This window comes from Urocampus carinirostris, chromosome 3 (genome assembly GCF_059441175.1).
Source record: "Urocampus carinirostris isolate Australia breed hairy pipefish chromosome 3, RoL_Ucar_1.0, whole genome shotgun sequence".
Taxonomy (NCBI): Eukaryota; Metazoa; Chordata; class Actinopteri; order Syngnathiformes; family Syngnathidae; genus Urocampus; species Urocampus carinirostris.
In genome coordinates, this window is record NC_142351.1 from 65,494,894 (window position 1) to 65,515,856 (window position 20,963).

Sequence of the window (20,963 nt, forward strand, 5' to 3'; positions counted from 1 at the left end):
TCCTGGACCTGACCGTAGTTACTAGGCTTTTTCACTTTCAAAAGTTGGCAGGTATGCACTACATGGACAACAACGGATGAACAGTAATCCCTTGCACTATCGCAGTTTACTTTTCAGGGTTTCGATAATTTGTGGATTTTAAATTGAATTGGATTGTCTTATTGTCATTGATATCAACGTATCATCCACTGTTTTCTGCTGCACGCAGAACACTGTTAATGCTATCATGGGGGCAAAATGGGGAGGGGTTTGTTCGTGTGTGTTGGGTGGGAGTGACTATGTGCGTGACTCTGATAGGCTGGGGTATGCTGTCAGTCGAACAGCTGGGGTGGACAGGCGCGCAAGTCAATGTGTCCTCCCCAAGACGAACTGCAAACCACGGCTACAGCTAGTATTTTAGCAGGTTGTTACATTAAAAAGAATTTTTCAATTAAATTGGGCTCTCTGGAAAGTCAGAAAAGCAAAGAAATGCTGTTCACCAGGGAAGCGACTGAAGCGGCTTCAGGAGAGAAAGCAAGAGCAGTGTTGCAGGTCCAGCCTACTGCAGCTAGTCTATGTAGCAACTCCCACAAAAGCTAACCATTAACCATGAAAGGGATGACCTGGAGCTACAACTTGTGGGAAATTGCTAAATTTATTTGTATTTTAATCATGCTACATCGCTTTCTTACAATGAAAGTGGAAGCCCTCCAATTTTGTTATACCAATGTAATATAACAATAAAGACTGCAATTCAGTGTTGTTTTGTCGATATTTGTTAAAGTCCTATAAATCATTTGTTAATGATATCTAATGAATATATAAAAAACGTCTCTTATTGGGTAGGTTTTGACTATCGCGGGACTTTTTTTGGAACAACCCACAAAAGAAAGGTATTACTATATAGGCACTTTCTAATTTGCCAACTGTTAAGTTATGAATCTTCACAGGAATTTGTCCTACATCAAGATCTTCAACGTAGGCAGCAGATACCTGGTGAACCGTGTACAGGACCACATCCAGAGTCGAATCGTTTACTACCTCATGAACATCCACGTCACGCCGCGCTCAATCTACCTCTGCCGCCATGGCGAGAGCGAGCTCAACCTGGTTGGCCGCATTGGAGGGGACTCAGGATTGTCGGCCCGGGGCTCCAAGGTGAGATTGGAAGGGTGGTAGCTTTGGGTCTTTATGTTAAAGGTAATTGCAAATTCTTTAACATACACATTTCATGGAAATAGTACATGGTTCTTGCACAAAAGCCATGCTCTCTGCCACCCCATGCTCTCAACACTATTTGACCAGTAATAATGTATCCGGGGCTACAACCATGCATTTCAGATCAGTAATAATTGATCACGGCCGAACAAGTGGAGTTCATTTAAGGCGGGCCAGACTGTCACGCCTCCCAACAAAAGTGCCAACTGCTAGTCCCCGCTCGCAGCAATATGGAATAGGGGATAATGGGTTGCAGCTTTACGGGTGCCCTTAATTTTAGGCGGAAAGATTGGTGGAAAAAAGTGGCCACACATGACAGAAAATTGCTCTCTGGGCCCCCCGCTCTCATTATTAGTCGACTGGAAATAACTGTATTAAAGAAAACAGCAGAGTTCCATTTAGACGGGACCACAATGGCTCATTTCAGCAGCCGGACGAAAAACAGATGCGCTATTCCAGCCCATGCTCTCAGCAGTAGTCAGTGATAATGGATCACAGCCACAACAATGCTTTTCGGATTGTCGAATTGTGCAATTCATTTAAGGTGGAAATAACGGAACAAAAGTGCATTCAGGCCTGACAAAAGTGTACTCCCCGCTCACAGAAAAAAGCGCCAGGTAGCCACTCTTTAGCGCTAAAGATCCCATGCGGCTACTGTGTTGCTCGTTGCCGACCCCAACTCTAGACATATCTGCCAGGGACAATCCTTTGTTATGATCGCCTTATAATTGTGATCAGACGGTGTTTGTTCACGCCATTAGCTGTCGCCCCCTTTACTAACTCAGAAAAACATCTAACATTCTGTGAAGAGCGCTATGGCAAGTGGCACTGTAGGAAACATTTTGCTTTTGATACTTTTTGGGTCCAGGAAGATTACATATCATCTCTAAGTCACCAATAGGGCCCAAATTATGCATTTGAGGGTTATTTAAATGATTGCTGAAAAGGTTGATGAAACTTTTTTAGCTTCAGGCAAAATTATACAGGTCATAATGTAAAAGTGATAACCCTTATCTCACTGTCATCTTAAAAGACAGAATAGGGGATCAGCATTGTTAATTTACAGATGTTAACGTTATGGATAACTTTATATTCCTCTCCAGTAAAGTGAATATATTGCCTCAAATACTAAATTGACTTAGCTTAAAACAGATGTAGACATCCTTATTAACTTTATCTATGTTGAGTTGGTGCTGTGCTGGTGTGTTATCCAACTTGGCTCAATTTAGATGTGGCTGGGTATACTTTAAAAACTACACCCCATCGCCAAGCCTCTCAGGACACCTCGAATCAGATTTGCATGTACCCTATGCACACCGTTTGAACATTTAAACATTTAAAATGTAAGAAAAAATACAAATAAATGAACAGAAAATGGACTAACTGCAATGCATTTCAATGGAGGTGGCAGCTGATAAAGTCCATCTCTATTGGGTTGGCTAGGCGTACTGTGATTGGCTCATCGCGTTTGAGGGCAGGGCTTAGCCGTTGGTCAATTTTGGGGCAGAACACTACCTTTGTACCCAATTGAAAAAAATAATTCTGTTCGTGAATACCTTTAACACTCCCTTGCGCATTATCCCCAGTTTGCAAGCGCTTTGGGATTATACATGCGCAAGCAGAGCATCAAGGACCTGAAAGTGTGGACCAGCCACATGAAGCGGACCATCCAGACGGCTGAAGCCTTGGGGGTCCCATACGAACAGTGGAAGGCACTCAACGAGATTGATGCTGTGAGTTGAGCTCAAGGGCTTTCTTAGTTCATGACTGAATAGAAGCCGACCAATGATCAGGCGAGTTGATAATCAGCACTGATATTTGGGAATTTGTTGACTATTGGTATCTGCAGTTTTATTTATTCAACGAGCTGATTATTAAGTCTGATGCTTCCTTTGCTCCTACTCCTCCCCTCCTCCTCTATCCTCGCTACCCACCCTGCGCCTTCAGATTGGATAGGCAACCGGGGGCAGAGCCACTGAAGCAAGAACAATTCTGTTAGAGTGGTAGCTCAGCTAACTCGTCCTAACATGCCTTTGTCCGTGATTGAAAAGCGTTAAAAGTGTAGTTAACTTGTTTTAGAGACGTAGGCTCAGGTGGAGACTGATATATTAGCTCTTATCATAACAGTAGTCTGTCAATCAAGTCTGGGTGTGTGTGATTGAGAGTGGAAGATATAGAGACATAGAAGACATATGAAAACATAGAGTGGAAGTGATTAGCTCTTACCAAAACATTATTTTGTCAATCGGACTCTAAAACAGGAGTTTCCGCACTTTTCAACTTGCCACCTCTGTTGAGATTTTGGTGCATTTTTTGTGTCATGTTAATTTAGGTCATGTTGGCTGTATGAACATAATTGTTTGTTTATTGTAAAAAAAAAAATCGGAAGCTATTTCAGTTTTTATGTACCTTTTATACGATTTGCTGATAATTTTATTTCCTGCACTCTTGTTTTTTTGCTTAAAGTGGAAGAGAAGTCTTTTTGGTTGTGGAATTGTAATTTATTTACTCTAAAAGGTTTCAGAGAGCTATTAGAGTTTTATTTGAAATTTAAATAAATAATATGTGTTTCTTTTTGCATTAGTAAAAATATCTTACACAATTTTTTAAGCTTTTACGGCAAATGAATATTGGCTCTAAATATTGGTTATCAGGCTCCTCTTAATATTAATAATCGGTATCGGCCCTGAAATACCCATATCGATTAATCCCTGTTACTGGATCCACATCCGAACACTTAGAATTTGTTCAATGTCACAAGTCAGGTTTCATACGGGCGCATGAAATCCTTGAAAATGTTTGAATTTAAATGTTGTTCTGAAAAGGATTAAAAAGTGCTTGAATATTTGGTGAAGTGCTTGTAAATGTTTCTCAATAAGTCTTCTTAAAGATGACGCCCACACTGCTCTCTTGAGGCTTCGCTTTGAATTGCATTTCTTCTTCCCTTGTGATTAACGGCAGCTGGCAATAGTTTGAATGGTATTTTTCTTATGAAGCGTCATTGCCTCCCATGAGATGTGCCCAATAGAACAGGTCCATGCTTTACCTAAATAGGGCACCTTGAAATGTGTATAAGTGCGAGGATTACAAATCAATTATGGACATTTATTATGGGCTATGCAGATAATTAAGGTAGCGTTTCCCAGTGGTAAATTGTAATGGGAAGAACCTCCTGCAACTGAAAATGTAAGCTACATATTACATTTTACCTAACATATATGGGGAGATATTTGTCTCTAAAACAGATTTGCAGATTGAAAAATCATATGTCTTAATAACTGCACATGCAAGTTTTAAAATCACATATGTAATCCGCAGATATATTTGTGGCCCTGCAAAATACATGATTCACACAGGATTTTTCTTTTATTGGTACTGAGGAAATTTGAAAATTTGGGGTTTAAAAGTCCTTAAGAAGAGCTTGAATTTCGCTATAAAATAAAAGTGTACGAACCCTAATGTTTTTTTAGTATTTTTGTCGTATTACTGAACTTGTATTTTGCATTATTTCATTAGCATCACTGTAGTAGTATTTTTGTATTATAGTATTACTGTACTAGTATGTTTGTAACATTTGTGTAGTATTTTTTTTTCTTTTCAAAATTAAAGCAAAAAATGATATATTGGGTTCCTGTTTTCAAGCACTAAATTTTACATTTAGTATTGTAGTAATTTTGTTGTTTTGTTGTATTTTTGTTGTCGTATTTTGTATTTGTGACATGATGGCCCACATGTGGTGCGCCGGCCATAGTTTGCCCACCCCTTCTCGAGAAATTAAGATCCTCAACTTGGGCCAGTCTACAAACACTACCTTGGTTATATTGCCTATCAATCATAATATTCTATATATCTCTTTTTTTTAACGTCTTCTGTTACATGGAGTGCCACGTCTAATCTTGTTGTAAACAATATTTACTTTGTATTAAACAATGACAATAAAGCCAATTCTAGTGTATTCTATAAAGGACCTAGGAATTGCTGTAAAATGGCAGTAAAGGGGCGACTTTGGATCATTTGGCTACCGGTAAGTTTTACAGCATTGTTTTTTTGTGTTTTAGGGTGTTTGTGAGGAGATGTCCTACGAGGACATTCAGGAGCATTACCCTGAAGAATTTGCACTGCGAGACCAGGACAAGTATCGGTACCGCTATCCGAAGGGCGAGGTAGGTGCAATATTTGTCAGTCCGTCTGTCCATCTGTCTAACTTCGTAGGTACTTTATTTCAACTTTATTTCATTGGCTTTGATTACGTTGTATATCAATTAGTTCTTTTTTGCACCAAAATGATGGTGATTTATTGCAATTTTACCATAAAGTAAATTTAAAAACATACTAATAACAACACACAAAAACTACTTATTGCTTGGCGTACGAAAATGATATCATAATCAGAATTCACAACTTATAAGGGAAGTATCCTCGGGAAAAAACTGATGAATAAAGTAAAAGTTAAACACGATGGAATAAACATTCTCTCTCGGCCCGGACTAGTACCCTAGAGAAAGAAAAAGAGAGAGAGAGAAAGATGAGAAAGAGGGAGGGTAAAAAGAGAGGGTGGGACAAAAAAGGGAGAAAGAGAGAGAGATAAAGAGAAAGAGTGTAAAAAAACGAGATAAAAAAAGAAAGTGAGGGGGAAAGAAAGAGAAATAAAGAAATCCAAAGAGAAAAACAAAGAGGGAAGGAGAAAAAGGAGTAGCGAAAGAGAGAAGCGGAAAGCAAGCAAGCGAGAGAGAAAGAGAAAAGAGAGAAAAAAGGAAGAGGGCAAAAGAACGTAAGAAGACACATGGAGAGAGAAGGAGACAAAGAGGAACAAAGAAAGAGAAAAAGAGACAGAGAGAGTGAAAGAGAGAGACATAGAGAGTAAGAGAAAAGGGAGAAAGAGAAAGAAAGAAATAAATAAAAGTACAGCGTTTGTGAGAGGCACCGGGCTTTGGCAACATCAAGTGGACATATTTCAACCTATAGGTCGTTTTTCCTCTTGCGCATCCCTCAGCGTTGTCTTGCGGGCCGGATTCAATCCCTTAAGCGGGCCTGATCCGGCCGGCAGTTTGACACCCCTGGTGTAGGGTATGCCCTGCCACAGAAACCACCACCCCATTTTTCTTTTTTTTTGTGTTTTGGCTGCAACACGAAGTACACACCCTTTGTCCCACGAGACCCTTTTCTTTTTTTGTTACCTTTTGAATTATTAGAGTACCTACACACCAGGACTATGTTTTTTTCCCCACCATTTTTCCCCCCCATTTTCCCTTGTTTTTTCTTCTTTTTCTTGCCCTATCATAGACGGAAAGAAGTCGAACTTGTTTTTCTGGATTACGTACCATCGGCCAACGCTTCAGAATTGACGTCCAAAAGAAACGTCCAAACCTTTTTCTCTTTTTGTTTTTCCTTGCCCATCCCATCCCAGCCAAGTACAGTGGAACCTATGCCTCTGGAGTTGGTGGAATGACTGCGCCCCCTGATGTACAGTTCAGGACAACTGCGCTGACGTACACAGATCTCATCACCAAAACCACAGACCATCTGTGAATGTCAATAAAGTCAAATCACTGTATTTTTTTAATGTGATTTTAAAAAATCTGTGGTTATGTATGAATGAATCATAATTAAATGAGGACTGGGCAGCACGGTGGCGTAGTGGTTAGCGCGTGTGTGGTACAGTTCTGAGGTCATGAGATCAAAGCTCCTGTGTGGAGTTGGCATGTTTTCCCCTTGCTTGGGTGGGTTTCCTCCGGGCACTCCGGTTTCCTCCCACATTCCCAAAAAAACATGCATGTCAGGTTAAGTGGCCGTTCCAAATTGTTTCTAGGTGTGAATGAGCGAGCGAATTCTTTGTCCCTGTGTGCCCTGTGACTGGCTGGCAACCGGGTCAGGGTGTCCCCTGCCCACTGCTCGAAGATAGCTGGGATGGGCTCCAGCACGCCCGCGACCCTGAGGATAAGCGGTGCAGTTAATGGATGGATGGAAAAATGAAGACTGATGCTCCATGATTACAACAATGTCAATTTGGGTCATTTATAGAGGTAAGAGCTTGGGCCAGGCCCAAATCCGACCCGAACCTGGCCTGAATTTCAGCATAAAATGCCAATCATTAAGTCGGGCTTCTCTATTGCACTTTTTTTTTTTTTTTTTTTCCTCGGCACATCACAGCCTAAAGTACACACAGCCAGAGTCAGGCTTCATGTTTACTTTGGCGGGTAATTAAAGCTTCGGGTTTAATTCTGGCTCGTTTATCAAATTAGGTTAATCCGGCGGGTTTGAGCGGGTTCAGGTTTCTATACCCGCGACTCGGGTCAGGCCGGGCTGAATTATTTAGGCTCTAATTCGCACTTAGCTTAAAGACCAGCCCCATTGGTGTCCAAATCTTGACGTATGTCCCTTAGACTACTACAAACCTACTAAACCAAACCTGCCACAAGACGAGCGCACGGGGAAAGCTCTGCCTCCCAAAACACGTGCATCGGTTTGTGTTTTACTACATTTTACTTCTGATCAAATATCTCATCTCATTAGCTGCACCGCTTATCCTCAGTAGGGTCGCGGGGGTGCTGGAGCCCATCCCAGCAATCATCGGGCAGTGGGCAAGGGACACCCTGAAGTGGTTGCCAGCCAATCGCAGGGCACACAGGGACAGACAATCCCTCACTTATTCACACCTAGGGACAATTTGGACCGGCCAATCCACCTGAATGAAACTCCGCACAGTAAGTCCGGCAGCTGGATTTGAACCCACAGGAGGTTCCCAAGACCTTAGAACTGTGCCGCACACGAGCTAACCACTGCGCCGCCGTGCTGCCATTCTAATCAAAATTAATGAACTGCAACATTGATAACTTAAAGGTAAAATAGAATATATGTATTGGGTGTTTGCCCTTCAGAGTGACTTAAATTTTGACAGACGGAGAAATAAATTAGACTGATAAAAGTAATTCTTGTGGTGGACTTCTGGCGTTCTCTGCTGGTTTATTCAATAACTGCAAGATGAGCGGTCCCTTTTGCCCAAACAAGTTTGATTCTAAACCAAAAAAACTAAGTTTAAGCAAATACTAACAAACTAACAATTAAATATCTAAAAATTAAAACACAGAATTACAGATGAATTGTTAAACAATAGTAAAATGAAAGTGGAGGGCTTCCCTTTTAAGTGTCAAAAAGCGATTTGGAGCAGCTGGCGAGCTTGCATGCTTGCATCGGGTAACCTCAAAGTTGAGCCAGGTCTTCATGATGATTAAAATACAACAGCCCTTAATGTAGCAGTTTCCCACAAGTTGTAGCTCCAGGTCATCCGTTCATGGGTAATGGATCTGGCGTTTGTGAGATACAGGATTTGCAGGGATGGCATAAGAGAGTTGTTAGCCTAGCCGTAGAAGTAGGCTGGACCTGCAGCCTCGATATTGCCTTCACTCCTGACGCCGCCTCAGTCACTTCCCAGACCTGATAATAATCCATGAAGCACCAGCTGTTGATCATTATTTCTTTGCGTTCTTCTGACTTTCTTCAGATTCAATTGATGACATTTTATTTTTAAAGTAACGAGCTGCTGAAATGTTAGCTGTAGCCGTGCTTCAGTTTTTTTTGGGTGGACCCATTGACTTGTGCGCCTGCCCACACCAGCTATGTGACTGACAGCATCCATCAGCCTGTTACAGTCGCGCACACAGAAAGTTTCTCCCTAACTTGCCCCTGTGATAGCATTTGCTGTGTGATGTCGGCTCAGAACACAAGGCTCGATATGTTGATGTTAGTGACAATAAATAAATTTCAATTCAACATTCGCAAAGTAGTGAACCAGCCAAAACTGATGCGCGACGTAGCTGTATTAAACCGCTATTAAACCATTACTATTTGCAAACAATGTCTGATGAGCCGCAAGTCACATGGGCAAACTACTAACTAGCCTTCTGTCCACCAGTCTTACGAGGACCTGGTCCAGCGTCTGGAGCCCGTCATCATGGAGCTGGAGAGGCAGGAGAATGTGCTGGTCATCTGCCATCAGGCTGTTATGAGATGCTTGCTGGCGTACTTTTTAGACAAAAGTTCGGGTGAGAGCGCGCAATAAACTGTAATCCCTCGGCTACCTCGTTAATGGCGACCAGAACCCCCTGCTATTTTTATCGTGCTCAGATCCACAAATATATTCGCAATTTACTCTAGATTTTAAAACCATTTGTTCTTGATGAATGCACACGCAATATCAAAAATCTCATTTGTAAACTGCAGGTATATTTGTGGATCTGCAAAATGTGTGATTTACACAGGATTTCTTCTTTTAATGGTACTGAAGACATTGGAAACTTTTCTTTAAAAGTCCTAAAAAACTGCTTGAATTTGGCCAATAAGAAAATGTGTACGATCCCTAGGTAAAGAAAGGAAAAAAGAGCTGCCATGCATAGCAAAAACTAATCAATCGCCACGTAACGAGGGATTACTGTATGTCGTCATTCTTTTGAGTGTTCAATGAATAATTCATATTACGTATGCCTGTCAGAGGAGCTGCCCTACCTCAAGTGTCCTCTTCACACAGCCCTCAAACTCACTCCAGTTGCTTACGGTCAGTCATTCCTTGTTATTGATCTGTAGGAAATGGCCCCAAAAAGGATTATGAGCACAGACATATAGAGATGACTATATACGACACGCCCCTTTAGAAGCATTCCCACTGCAAGCCTAAGTTCGTCGCGCCAAATTTAGGATTTCGACAACTAATCGATAAAATCTGTTATGAAAAGCGTTGGCAACTAACTCGATCATTGATTTGTTGGATCACGGGATTTATGAGCCACTTAGTATGTTGAATCAGTGCAAATAAGAGTGCACACAATTCCGTCGTGACGTTAAGAATGGTCGTGCCACTTTGGTCGGATAGAGGGCTTCGTAGTGTTTGACTGTTCATAATGAAACAAAGTTAACAATTTCCAAGGGGACACAAAGTGCTGCAGGAATACAGAGAAAAAAACTGAAAATAAGTAAATCAAATATAGTAAAAAGAAAAATAAGAATAATTACATGCTTATACAAGGGGCAGATTTTGAGGCATATTCTGTATCATTTTCGTTTTGGGAATGTTTTGTTTTTACCCCCAAAACATATTTGTTGACGAGATTTTGTATTGCTCGTTCTTTTTTGTTTTGCTTGTTAAGTCCAAATATAATATGATCATTAGAATGAGGTGAAAAGAGCATCCTACATTTTTTGCAGATGTATAGCATACATTTGTATGTATTTTTTATATCTTCAATATTGTCAATTTAATTGACATTGATTTTTATTGTTTACTATTATAGAATATTCTTTTGTCTTGTGCACTATTTTTCTATCTGTCCAAAACTATATGAATAAATGGGAGAAAATTAAAAATACATTGAGAGGTCCAATTCATTGATTAATCGACCGAATGATCGATAATAAAAATAATCATTAGTTGAGACCCTACTTAATTTTCAATGTCCATATATTGTCTTATCAAGGACATTGACCCGACCAATATAGTAGCTTCGTATAGTTTGCTGGCTGCTACAGCTAGTGTATCTCATCTTCTATATAATCTGTGATTGTGATGTCCTGTTTAGCGTTGCTGCTTTCAATCCTGTTTTTTTTTTTTCTTTTACTTCGGCTACTGCGCAGGTTGTAAAGTTGAGTCGGTCTTTCTGAACATCGAAGCCGTGAATACGCATCGTGATAAGCCGGAGGTAAGGGCAAACACATTGTATAATTTAATAAGGCATAGTCTTTCTATAACTCAAAGTGTGCCCTGGCTGCACTCAAAATGGATCTAAACCAGGGGTCTCCAACGTGGTGCAGCAGGGTGCCCTCTATGGACAGTTGTGGTGCCTGAGGACCTGTTCTGAAAATAGCTGACTGGTGCTGGCTCATTGTGATTTTCTAGTAAAATCAATTTTTTTATTGGTTTACTGAGTCTATTTAAACCTACCCCTAATAATCAACCTGGTAATAACATCATAACACCATAAGTTGTTATTTCAGAAATTCAAATAAATTCCTGTTCTTATGGACAAAAACAAAATATTTGAGCATTGATAAGTATTAGTAATCAATTAAAAGAATAAAATGAGAATCTATTAATATATTAAAGGGATAGTATGCAATATTTAGTGCCTCCTAGTGGTCTAGTTGGCATGGTGTTGTCCAGTGCAAGCGAGGGGGCGGCACTGCCCCTGTTGTGCCCAAATCCGGCACTACAGAGACTCCAGGTGGGCAAACGGCACCATGCTTTCCTCAAATGTACCTGGCCATTGTTGTCAGCTTTCCAGCACGCGAGCAAGATAGCCTCTCAAACAACTTGTAGCATGCCCTCAAGTGATGACGTAAGTCAGTTACATCTTTTTAATAATTTGGTTGTCATTTTTTCATAGAAAGTGCGACTGATATACTTTCAGACTCGTTTATAGATATTTTAATTGATAGCGTATCGACGCACGCATTGCAAAACAATACTGTAGTGCCACTGTCAATACTATCTATCTATCTACCTTGGTCATATCCCTCAAGAGGGTTGACCGACAGCAAGACAACACATACAATAACAAAGAAAATAAAAGGGAAAAAAAAAGCAAAAAAAAAAACACACACAAAATTTTTTGTACCATGGCCAACCCAATAGCCCAAACACCCAAACAAGTTAGGCACCTCGGCACCCAAGTTGGTCATGTTTTCGTCCCTCCAGATGAAACGGGACACCAGAAAGCGGCCATGTCACTCGGGTCAGGGTGACACAACAAACTCTATTGTTCAACAGCAGGGCCCGACAGCTTTCACTGGTTTACCCCTGCCGCATCATACGGGTGCCCCCCCCCATCCTTAAGAACGCGTCCACATTCCCACTATCCTTTCACAACACCTCTCCACTCCTTTCTATCACTAACAAGAGCTCTAGCTTCCATTATATTTAGACCTCTTTCCTGCAGTGCACTCATAACACCATTCATCCACGTCAATCGCGGCCTTCCTCTTGGTCTCCTTCCATTGACTTCTACTCCGTAGATCCTCTTCAACATTCGCTCCTCATCCATCCTCTTCATTTGTCCAAACCAACAGAGTTTTCTTATCAACACGCTTGCTCAGTTCCACGACTACGCCAGTTCTGTCTTTCACAATTTCATTTCTCAATCCATCCAATCTTGTCACTCCTAACACAGTCCTCAAACACTTCATCTCAAAAATATTCAATTTCCTTCTTAAATCTGCGTTCAGGCTCCAAGTCTCTGCACCATACAACACAGTCGGCACAATCACACTCTCATACAATCCCCTCTTAACATCCATACTCATACTTTTGTTGTTTATCACTTTCCTCAGAGCACCCAAAACCTTGATTCCTTGATTGACTTTGTGCAATACCTCGCACTCCATTCCACCAACTGCAGCCACATCACAACTCAACTTCTTCCAGCACCTGTTCATGCAACCTGATTTCTAACGTCATGCCCACTCCATCACGTGAACACTTCATCACCTTACTCTTCCCAACATTGACACATAACTTACGCCTATCACATACTCTTCCAAACTCCGTTACCAACCTTCTCAATGTTTCCTCAGAATCAGCCACAAGTGCTGTGTCATCTGCAAACAACAACTGACTTACCTGCCACACTGTTCCACTTTTGTCCATCATCTCTACACTTCTGCCAAATTCTCTTGCATTCACCTCTCTCATCACACCATCCATGTACACATTAAACAGCCATGGTGACATCACACACCCCTGTCTCACACCAGTCAACACAGGGAACCACTCACTTGTCTCACTCCCTACTCTCACACATGCTCTGCTGTTTATATAAAAACTCTTCAATGCTTCCAACAACTTTCCACCCACCCCATACATCACCATCACTTGCCCCATCCTATATAAAATAAATGCTAATTTTTCGACCTACGAGAAAAATGCGTGTTTATATAATAGTTCATGCAATTTTGCCTATTACAGTATTAATACCAATATTGGGTTTTTTTTAAATAAACAAAGTTGTTTTTACCACATGGAGGCGCTGAATCAGGGGTTTCAAACCTTTTTCAAGCATCAAGCTACTTTTTCTTACTTATTAGCGCAAAGCGGACCCTGTTTGATATGCAAAATTACAACTTATTTAATATTACCATGCTGTTACTATTTTATTACATGGTTAATTGTTGGAAGTAGGGTTGAATAAAATTAGTCAACCCCAAAAAGTATTTTTACTAGAAACAAGCTTTCACCAAGCACAGATGACGGAACAGGTCCCCGGGAACCTCAGCTGTCCTTAAAGGGCACCATATTGAAGACTCCTGCGCTAAATAACACACACTGTCCTTTAAGCAAAAAAAAAAAATAAAGTAGAGTTTAACTTGCACAAGACGTATGCTACCAGACGAATACTGTGCTTCACGCTGCCTTATTCCTTCTCGTCTTTGCTGCAACCACCTTTCCTGTGGCTGTGTGTTTTTCTACGTCTCGTAGCACCTCTGTAGGAATTTATATTCTATAACACAACTTAAGCATGTAGTTGGTTCATCCTCTCACAATTGTTCCAGCTGATCAGTAAACCTGTGGGTGCATGGCTAGGGAGAAGGTAGGGTGCTTCCAACCTGACTTTGAGAAAAGGGCTTTGTGTACTTCACTTTTCCACCTAACACGACACTTTGCTGAGTATCCGGGCTTTCTCACTGTCATCACGAACGGGCTTTGCAAGAGGCCGACGTAAAATTTAGGGAGAAGAGTAGGGGGAATAATGGTATTGAGCATCTGTCTTGTACAATCTTGAATCTGACACCACAACCTGGTCTTTTCTGTCAGAATGTGGAAGTGGACCGAGAAGCAGAAGAGGCACTGGAGACCGTCCCAGAACACATTTAAACTAAGGAAAAATGGCAACAAAGGTGCTCATTCAACCTTTGAATGGATTGTTATAGTTCATGAATTTTTATCAGAAAAACTTTATTTGCAGCAGGTAGTTTACAAAAATACATGCATACGTTGATTTGTATAGACTTTTTTCTGAAATTGCTGCCTTTGCACCGTATTTTCCGGACTGTAAGCCAAAGTATGCATATTTGAGTATGTGTATAAATGGCACACTACTCTATAAGTATCATTTTGGGGGTAAATTTACATGTCACCCATATCATCAGAAAAAGCAATTTAAAATTGAAATAAAATAGAGAACACACTATAATAACGTTACACGTATGTGCCTACCTTAAATGGAACCTGCAATCTTTTGATCCCAAGATGCGCTCTACCTCCGGAGCTGATGCCGCCCATACCTTAACTAGGATGTCAGTAACGATGTAAAGCTATTACCGTATTTTCCGCACTATAAGGCGCGCCTAAAAGTCTTAATTTTTTTCAAAAGCTGACCATGCGCCGTATAATACCTTATATATGGCTCAATATTAAATCGCAAGGTCTCGCAACTTACGCAACAGCCGCCGACTCGATTTTCCCCCAAACGTGGAGTAGTCCGCGGTGTATGCGGGGATTTATATACCGGCGTTTCATTGGCTAACCAATGTGTCAATCATTATTTGAATCGATCGCTATTGGCTAAAGTTATTCGGAGCCTCGGATAGGCTAGAGGGCCGAAACAAACCCTGCAATTGGCCGAAAAAGATGTGTCAATCATCAGTTAAATCGATCGCTATTGGCTGAAGTTATTCGGAGCCTCGGATAGGCTAAAGGGCCAAAATAAACCCTGCAATTGGCCGAAAAAGATGTGTCAATCATCAGTTAAATCGATCGCTATTGGCTGAAGTTATTCGGAGCCTCGGATAGGCTAGAGGGCCAAAACAAACCCTGCAATTGGCCGAAAAAGATGACTGAATAGCAAGCTTGGTAAACTATGCCATAAAGAAACATGTTTCATTAGTCTGTATTTGTAAATATTTTATTCTTCTGGATTTACTACACTCACGGTTGTAAGAAGACCATGGTTGCGTATCATTATTGAACGTGAGAACTTAGGTGAGCTATGCGGCTTTATATTTTCCCGGTATCTTGTTTTAGAACGATCTTGATGTTGCTGTAATGAGTTGAGTGAATTAAACTCAATTCCAAGTGTTTATTGTCATATGCACAGTAAAGTTGCGAGCGAAAAAGAAAATAGAAACTAAGGAATGGTTGGCATTTCTTGAATCCCAAGACTTTAACCTTCCGAATGATATTTGAAATGATGCATTTGAGTGACATCGTACGGACACCGCATCCGCACGTGTCTACGACACGTATTTGCTTCTTTGCAAGCTTTGGGAATGTTAAGGGGGTAATCAGTTTGACTGAATCATCTGACTGTTTTGTCGACGTTTCCCATTGTAGCGCCTTATAATCCGGTGCGCCTTATCTATGGAAGATATAGGACCAAAAAACATTTTTTGGGGGTGCGCCCTATAACCCGGTGCGCCCTATAATGCGGAAAATACGGTACTCATTATTCAGATAACTCTACCATAAAAAAACATACTTACCAAACTAGGGCTGACGTTTTTGGAAAAAAACTAAATGCGATTATTCAGACCTGCATCACAATTTCTATGCGATTCTCGACTTTAAAATAAAAGTGAATTTTATATGTTAGTTTGGTTTTGGGGGGAAAACTTAAAAATACACATCACACATTAAGCTCCGGTCTTGAAAGGTTAAAGATATAATGCAGGGTCCATACAGGTACTTGAAATCCTTGAAAACGCTTGAATTTTAATGTTAGATTTTTAAGGTTTGAAAGGTGCTTGAATTTTAGATGAAGTGCTAGTTAATGCTTGTAATTATTGCCATGTTTCTTAGGTTAGGGGTTCAAATGAGGGTTTAAAACTTATTTTATGTTTCCAAAAAAGGATTGGGGCTAGAGTTAGAAACTAAGGTTTAGGTTCCCTATTAGGGTGTTAAACTGAATTTAGGGTCTGAATTGGCAATGGGGTGAGGGTTAGGTGTAGGTTTAGAAACTACTAGAGTTTGAAATCCATATCCAGGGGTCTAAACTGAAAGATTCCAAAATATGTTACGGTTCAAAACAGTGATAGGGCTAGGGTTTGGGCTCTTACTTGGGGTTTTAAAACTATTTTCGTGTTCCAAAATTAGGTTGGGGATAGAGTCAGGGTTCAAAAATAAGATTTAGGCTCCCGTTCTTTTTAATGGCAATAGATTTCCTTTTTCAATGGACTGAAAAAAATTGAATATTGGCTTTGAAAGTCCTTAAACAATGCTTGAATTGTTCCATAAAAAAATCTACAAACGCTGATAATGGTAAAATTTAATTTCTTTCCACTCCATCAGTAACTAAGTAATTGAAGTTAAAAAAAAATGAAGCTTCTTTTTTCCTCTATTTCTCAAAACTGATTTTAATGCATAATGTAAGAAGGAAACGCTTCAGCTTGTACTAATTGTATTTTTGCCGGTAAAGACAGGACTTCATGAACAAGACACCCATTTACACTTGTCATTGATGCTATAAATTTGTTTGAAAATTCATATTTTCACAAATTGTACTAATGCAACGTTAAATATTATCTCCATTGATTTATACAATGACGCACTTTATTGATACTCAGGGAGTATGTGACTAATCAATAGGTAATGTACTGCAATAACTCATTTCATTTCACTGTCTGATTTTCACCTATAGCATTTTCTGAGGGGTTTTTTTGTCATATGTGTCACCAACATTGATCGTGAACACAATGCTAACCAAAATGGTTGACGAGGGTGCTGCGGGAAATGAAGTTGTCTGCATCTGCCAGCTCTACATATTTCACTTTTTTTGAAAAGCATAGTAGCTTGTTGCTAAACTCGTTCTATTCCTATTTGAGTCTGGTCCTCCACAGCAAATGAGGTAGGCCAAAGAGTGCAATTCTAAGAGCTTAGAAACAGCAGCCATCACGTGCCTGACACGAGCACCAAAATCTTTTGAAATGTCTATGCACTGTGCCAAGTGTGTACAGTTCTGTGAAAAAATATTTGCCCCTTCTGATTTCTGTGTTTTTTGCATATTTTCTACTTACAAAGGTTTTAGATCATCAAAGAGACTACCCAAGGAAATACAAAATGTAGTTTCCAAATGATTATTCCATTTATCAAGGCACATAAAAATCAAAACTTATCTAAACCCATGTGAAATCACAAAGCAACAGTGACTAACCACAGTTTTAGGAAAGCTGTGTTTAATTCCAATGGACACACCCAAAAATGATTACCACCACCTGCGTCGAATCAAGAAATCACTGAAATTGAATCAATTATTGAGCTTCAAAATCTCAAGATCACCATTGACATGCCATGATCCAAAGAAATTCTTGAAAGATTTTGGAGAAAAGTGACTGAAATCTAAAAGATCACAAAGCCATTTCCAAGGCTGTAGGGCTCCTGTGAACCACTGTCTGATTCATTATCCACAAATGGAGAAAGCTGGAATCACCAACTAAAATTACTTAAAAAACATCCAAGGAACTGTAAAGCTTTGTCGGATTTAGTCACGGTCAGTGTTTATGACTCCACTATAAGAAAGACACTGGCCAAAAATGGCATCCATGGGAGAAATCCCAGGTGAAAACCACTGCTGTCACAAAAGAACACTAGGAGGCGTCTTACATTTGCCAAAATGCATCTTGATTATCCTCAAGACTTTTGGAGAAACATTCTGTGAACTGATGAGTCAAAACTGTGACTGTAAGGTGTACAATCCGTTACATCTGGTGTAAAAATATCACAGCATTTGACAAAATGAACGTGATGCAAACAGTAAAGCATGATGGTGGCAGTGTGGTGGTCAGGGGCTGCTTTGCTGCCTCAGGAACAGGACAACCTGCTGTACTTTACAGAGTAATGAATTCTCGTGTTTACCTGAAGATCCTAAAAAAGAACGTCTGGCCATCTAAGTGCCCTCATACTGTAGCGCTATTCGTTCATGCAACAGGACAAAGATCTGGAACACACTAGCTACTCCACCTCTAAATGGCTCAAAAACTAAAATGAAGGTTTTGGAGTGGCCATGTAAAAGTCTGGATTTAAGTCCAATTGAGATGCTCTGATGTTACCTTAAACAGGCAGTAGATTCTAGAAAACCCTCAAATATGTCATACAGTGCATCCGGAAAGTATTCACAGCGCTTCACTTTTTCTACATTTTGTTATGTCACAGCCTCATTCCAAATTGTATTAATTTAATCTCTTATCTCAAAATTCTACACAAAATACTCCATTATGACAATGTGAAAAAGTTTTTTTTTTTTACTTTTTTTGAATTTATTAAAAATAGAAAAATAAGAAATCACATTTACATAAGTATTCACAGCCTTTGCTTAATACTTTGTTGATCCACCTTTGGCAGCAAATACAGCCTCAAGTCTTTTTGAATATGATCCCACAAGTTTAGCACACCTATCTTTAGGCAGTTTTGCCCGTTCTTCTTTGCAATAAGTCTCAAGTTCAATCAGGTTGAATAGGAGATGTTTGTGCACAGCCATTTTCAGATCTCTCCAGAGATGTTTGATCGGATTCAAGTCTAGACTCTGGCTGGGCCACTCCAGGACATTCACGGAGTGGTTCAGAAGCCAATCTTTTGAGATCTTGGCTGTGTGCTTTGGGTCGTTGTCCTGCTGAAAAATGAACCTTCGCCTCAGCCTAAAGTCATGAGTGCAGGTTTTCATCCAGGCTATCTCTATATATTGCTGCATTCATTTTTCCTTCTATCCTGACTAGTCTGCCAGTTCCTGCTGCTGAAAAACATCCCCACAGCATGATGCTGCCACCACCATGCTTCACTGTAGGGATGGTATTGGCCTGGTGATGCGCGGTGCCTGGTTTCCTCCAAAGAGTTCAATCTTTGTCTCATCAGACCAGAGAATTTTGTTTCTCATGGTCAGAGAGTCATTCAGGTGCTTTTTGGCACATTCCAGACGGGCTTCCATGTTCCTTTTACTAAGGAGTGGCTTTCGTCTGGCCACTCTACCATACAGGCCTGATTGGTGGATTGCTGCAGAGATGGTTGTCCTTCTGGACGGCTCTCCTCTCTCCACAGTGGAACGCTGGAGCTTTGACAGAGTGACCATCGGGTTCTTGGTCACCTCCCTGACTAAGGCCCTTCTTCCCCGATCGCTCAGTTTAGAAGGCCGGCCAGCCCTAGGAAGAGTCCTGGTGGTTCCAAATGTCTTCCATTTACGAATAATGGAGGCCACTGTGCTCATTGGGACCTTCAAAGCAGCAGACATTTTTCTGTATCCTTCCCCAGATTTGTGCCTCAAGACAATCCTGTCTCGCAGGTCTACAGACAGTTCTTTTGACTTCAGCCCTGGTGTTTGTGCTCTGACATGCACACTCAACTGTGGGACCTCATATAGACAGGTGTGTGCCTTTCCAAATCATGCCCAATCAACTGAATTTACTGCAGGTGGACTCCAATTAAGCTGTAGAAAGATCTCAAGGATGATCAGTGGAAAAAAGATACACCTGAGCTCAATTTTGAGCTTCATGGCAAAGGCTGTGAATACTTATGTAAATGTGATTTCTTAGTTTTCTATTTTTAATAAATTCCAAAAAAGTAAAAAAAAAAATAATAATAACTTTTTCACATTGTCATAATGGAGTATTTTGTGTAGAATTTTGAGTTAAGAGATTAAATTAATACAAAATGTGGAAAAAGTGAAGTGCTGTGAATACTTTCCGAATGCACTGTATTTGAAACTATATTGGGACAAAATTCCTCCACAGTGTTGTGAAAGACTCATTAACAATTATCGTAAACGTTTGATTTCTGTTATTGATGACAAAGTCGGCCCAACTCTCTAATAGAAATCAGGAGGCAAATACTTTTCCACATCGGGACAGATAGGTTTCTATGGTTTTGTGACTTAATGAATGGGGGGAAAAAAACGCATTTTGTATTTCCGTGTTATGTCTGAGTGATATTAAAATTGGTTTCATGATCTGAAACCTTTGTAAGTGTTAAATATTTTAAAAAAGAGGAGTCAGGAAGGAGGCAAATACTTTTTCAAGGCACTTCATCCTTTAACAAGACTCAAAAAGGGGATTTAGTGCAACATTTTGGATGAAGCCTTTTTGTGCATTTTCGCCCCTTTCCTGGTCATATGTGTGTTTACTTGTTCAAATATTGGATTTTACCTTTACATGGAAATAAATCTGTGCCTTGAAGGCAGCTCTTCAGTGCTACTAACATAATCAAGGCATGGGAAAATAAAATGCATTTTTAAAAGAATAACTTGTGAATATGAGTACTTTTAATTAAAAAAAAAGAATGATAATAAAAATGAAAATGAAGACGTTATTGTATTGGTTTATATTCATGCACAATGATAATATTGGTCATGCTTTAATATACTCCTCAATTGGTCTATTATTGTGACTCTTAATGTGATGTTAACAAGTAAGGTCTTTCCAGTTTCCCAGATAAATATGTTAATTTTTTGTGTGTATTATAATTATTACTACTTTTCCAGTGCAATGCCAATACGTAAACATTATTGCGAGTAATTTTGATAAGTCACTGGTACCAAAGTACCAAAACTTTTAGCATTTTTGGTAGAGGTTGACCGATTGTCAGCACCAATATTTGGGAATTTGACGGTTATGGGTATCGTCATAGGGCAGTACGGCAGAGCAGTGTTTAGCGCATGTGCGGCACAGTTCTGAGGTCTTGATTGGACCTTACTGTGTGGAGTTTGCATGTTCTCCCCGTGCCTATCTTCATTTTTAATTATTCGATGGTCAGATTCAATAGATTGAAATTTGAATTCATGTATTTGTTTGTACAGACGCTCCCC

The 20,963-nt window shown here is 40.1% G+C and overlaps 1 protein-coding gene across 4 annotated transcripts in view; it reads left to right on the top strand.

Moving 5' to 3' along the window:
- LOC148370499 (6-phosphofructo-2-kinase/fructose-2,6-bisphosphatase-like) overlaps positions 1 to 20,446 on the top strand; it is a 43,613-nt gene extending 23,167 nt beyond the window's left edge. For 2 of the 4 annotated variants that reach the window (XM_088333026.1, XM_088333024.1), the window contains exons 8-14: positions 930 to 1,137; positions 2,784 to 2,930; positions 5,256 to 5,360; positions 9,110 to 9,239; positions 9,686 to 9,748; positions 10,822 to 10,886; positions 13,994 to 20,446. In XM_088333026.1, coding sequence (XP_088189152.1) covers positions 930 to 1,137; positions 2,784 to 2,930; positions 5,256 to 5,360; positions 9,110 to 9,239; positions 9,686 to 9,748; positions 10,822 to 10,886; positions 13,994 to 14,053 — 778 coding nt within the window. In that variant the 3' untranslated portion in view covers positions 14,054 to 20,446. Of the gene's footprint in view, positions 1 to 929; positions 1,138 to 2,783; positions 2,931 to 5,226; positions 5,361 to 9,109; positions 9,240 to 9,685; positions 9,749 to 10,821; positions 10,887 to 13,993 lie in introns of all 4 variants that reach the window. The other 2 variants (XM_088333028.1, XM_088333027.1) reach the window with 2 other exon arrangements.
- Positions 20,447 to 20,963: the final 517 nt, after the last annotated feature.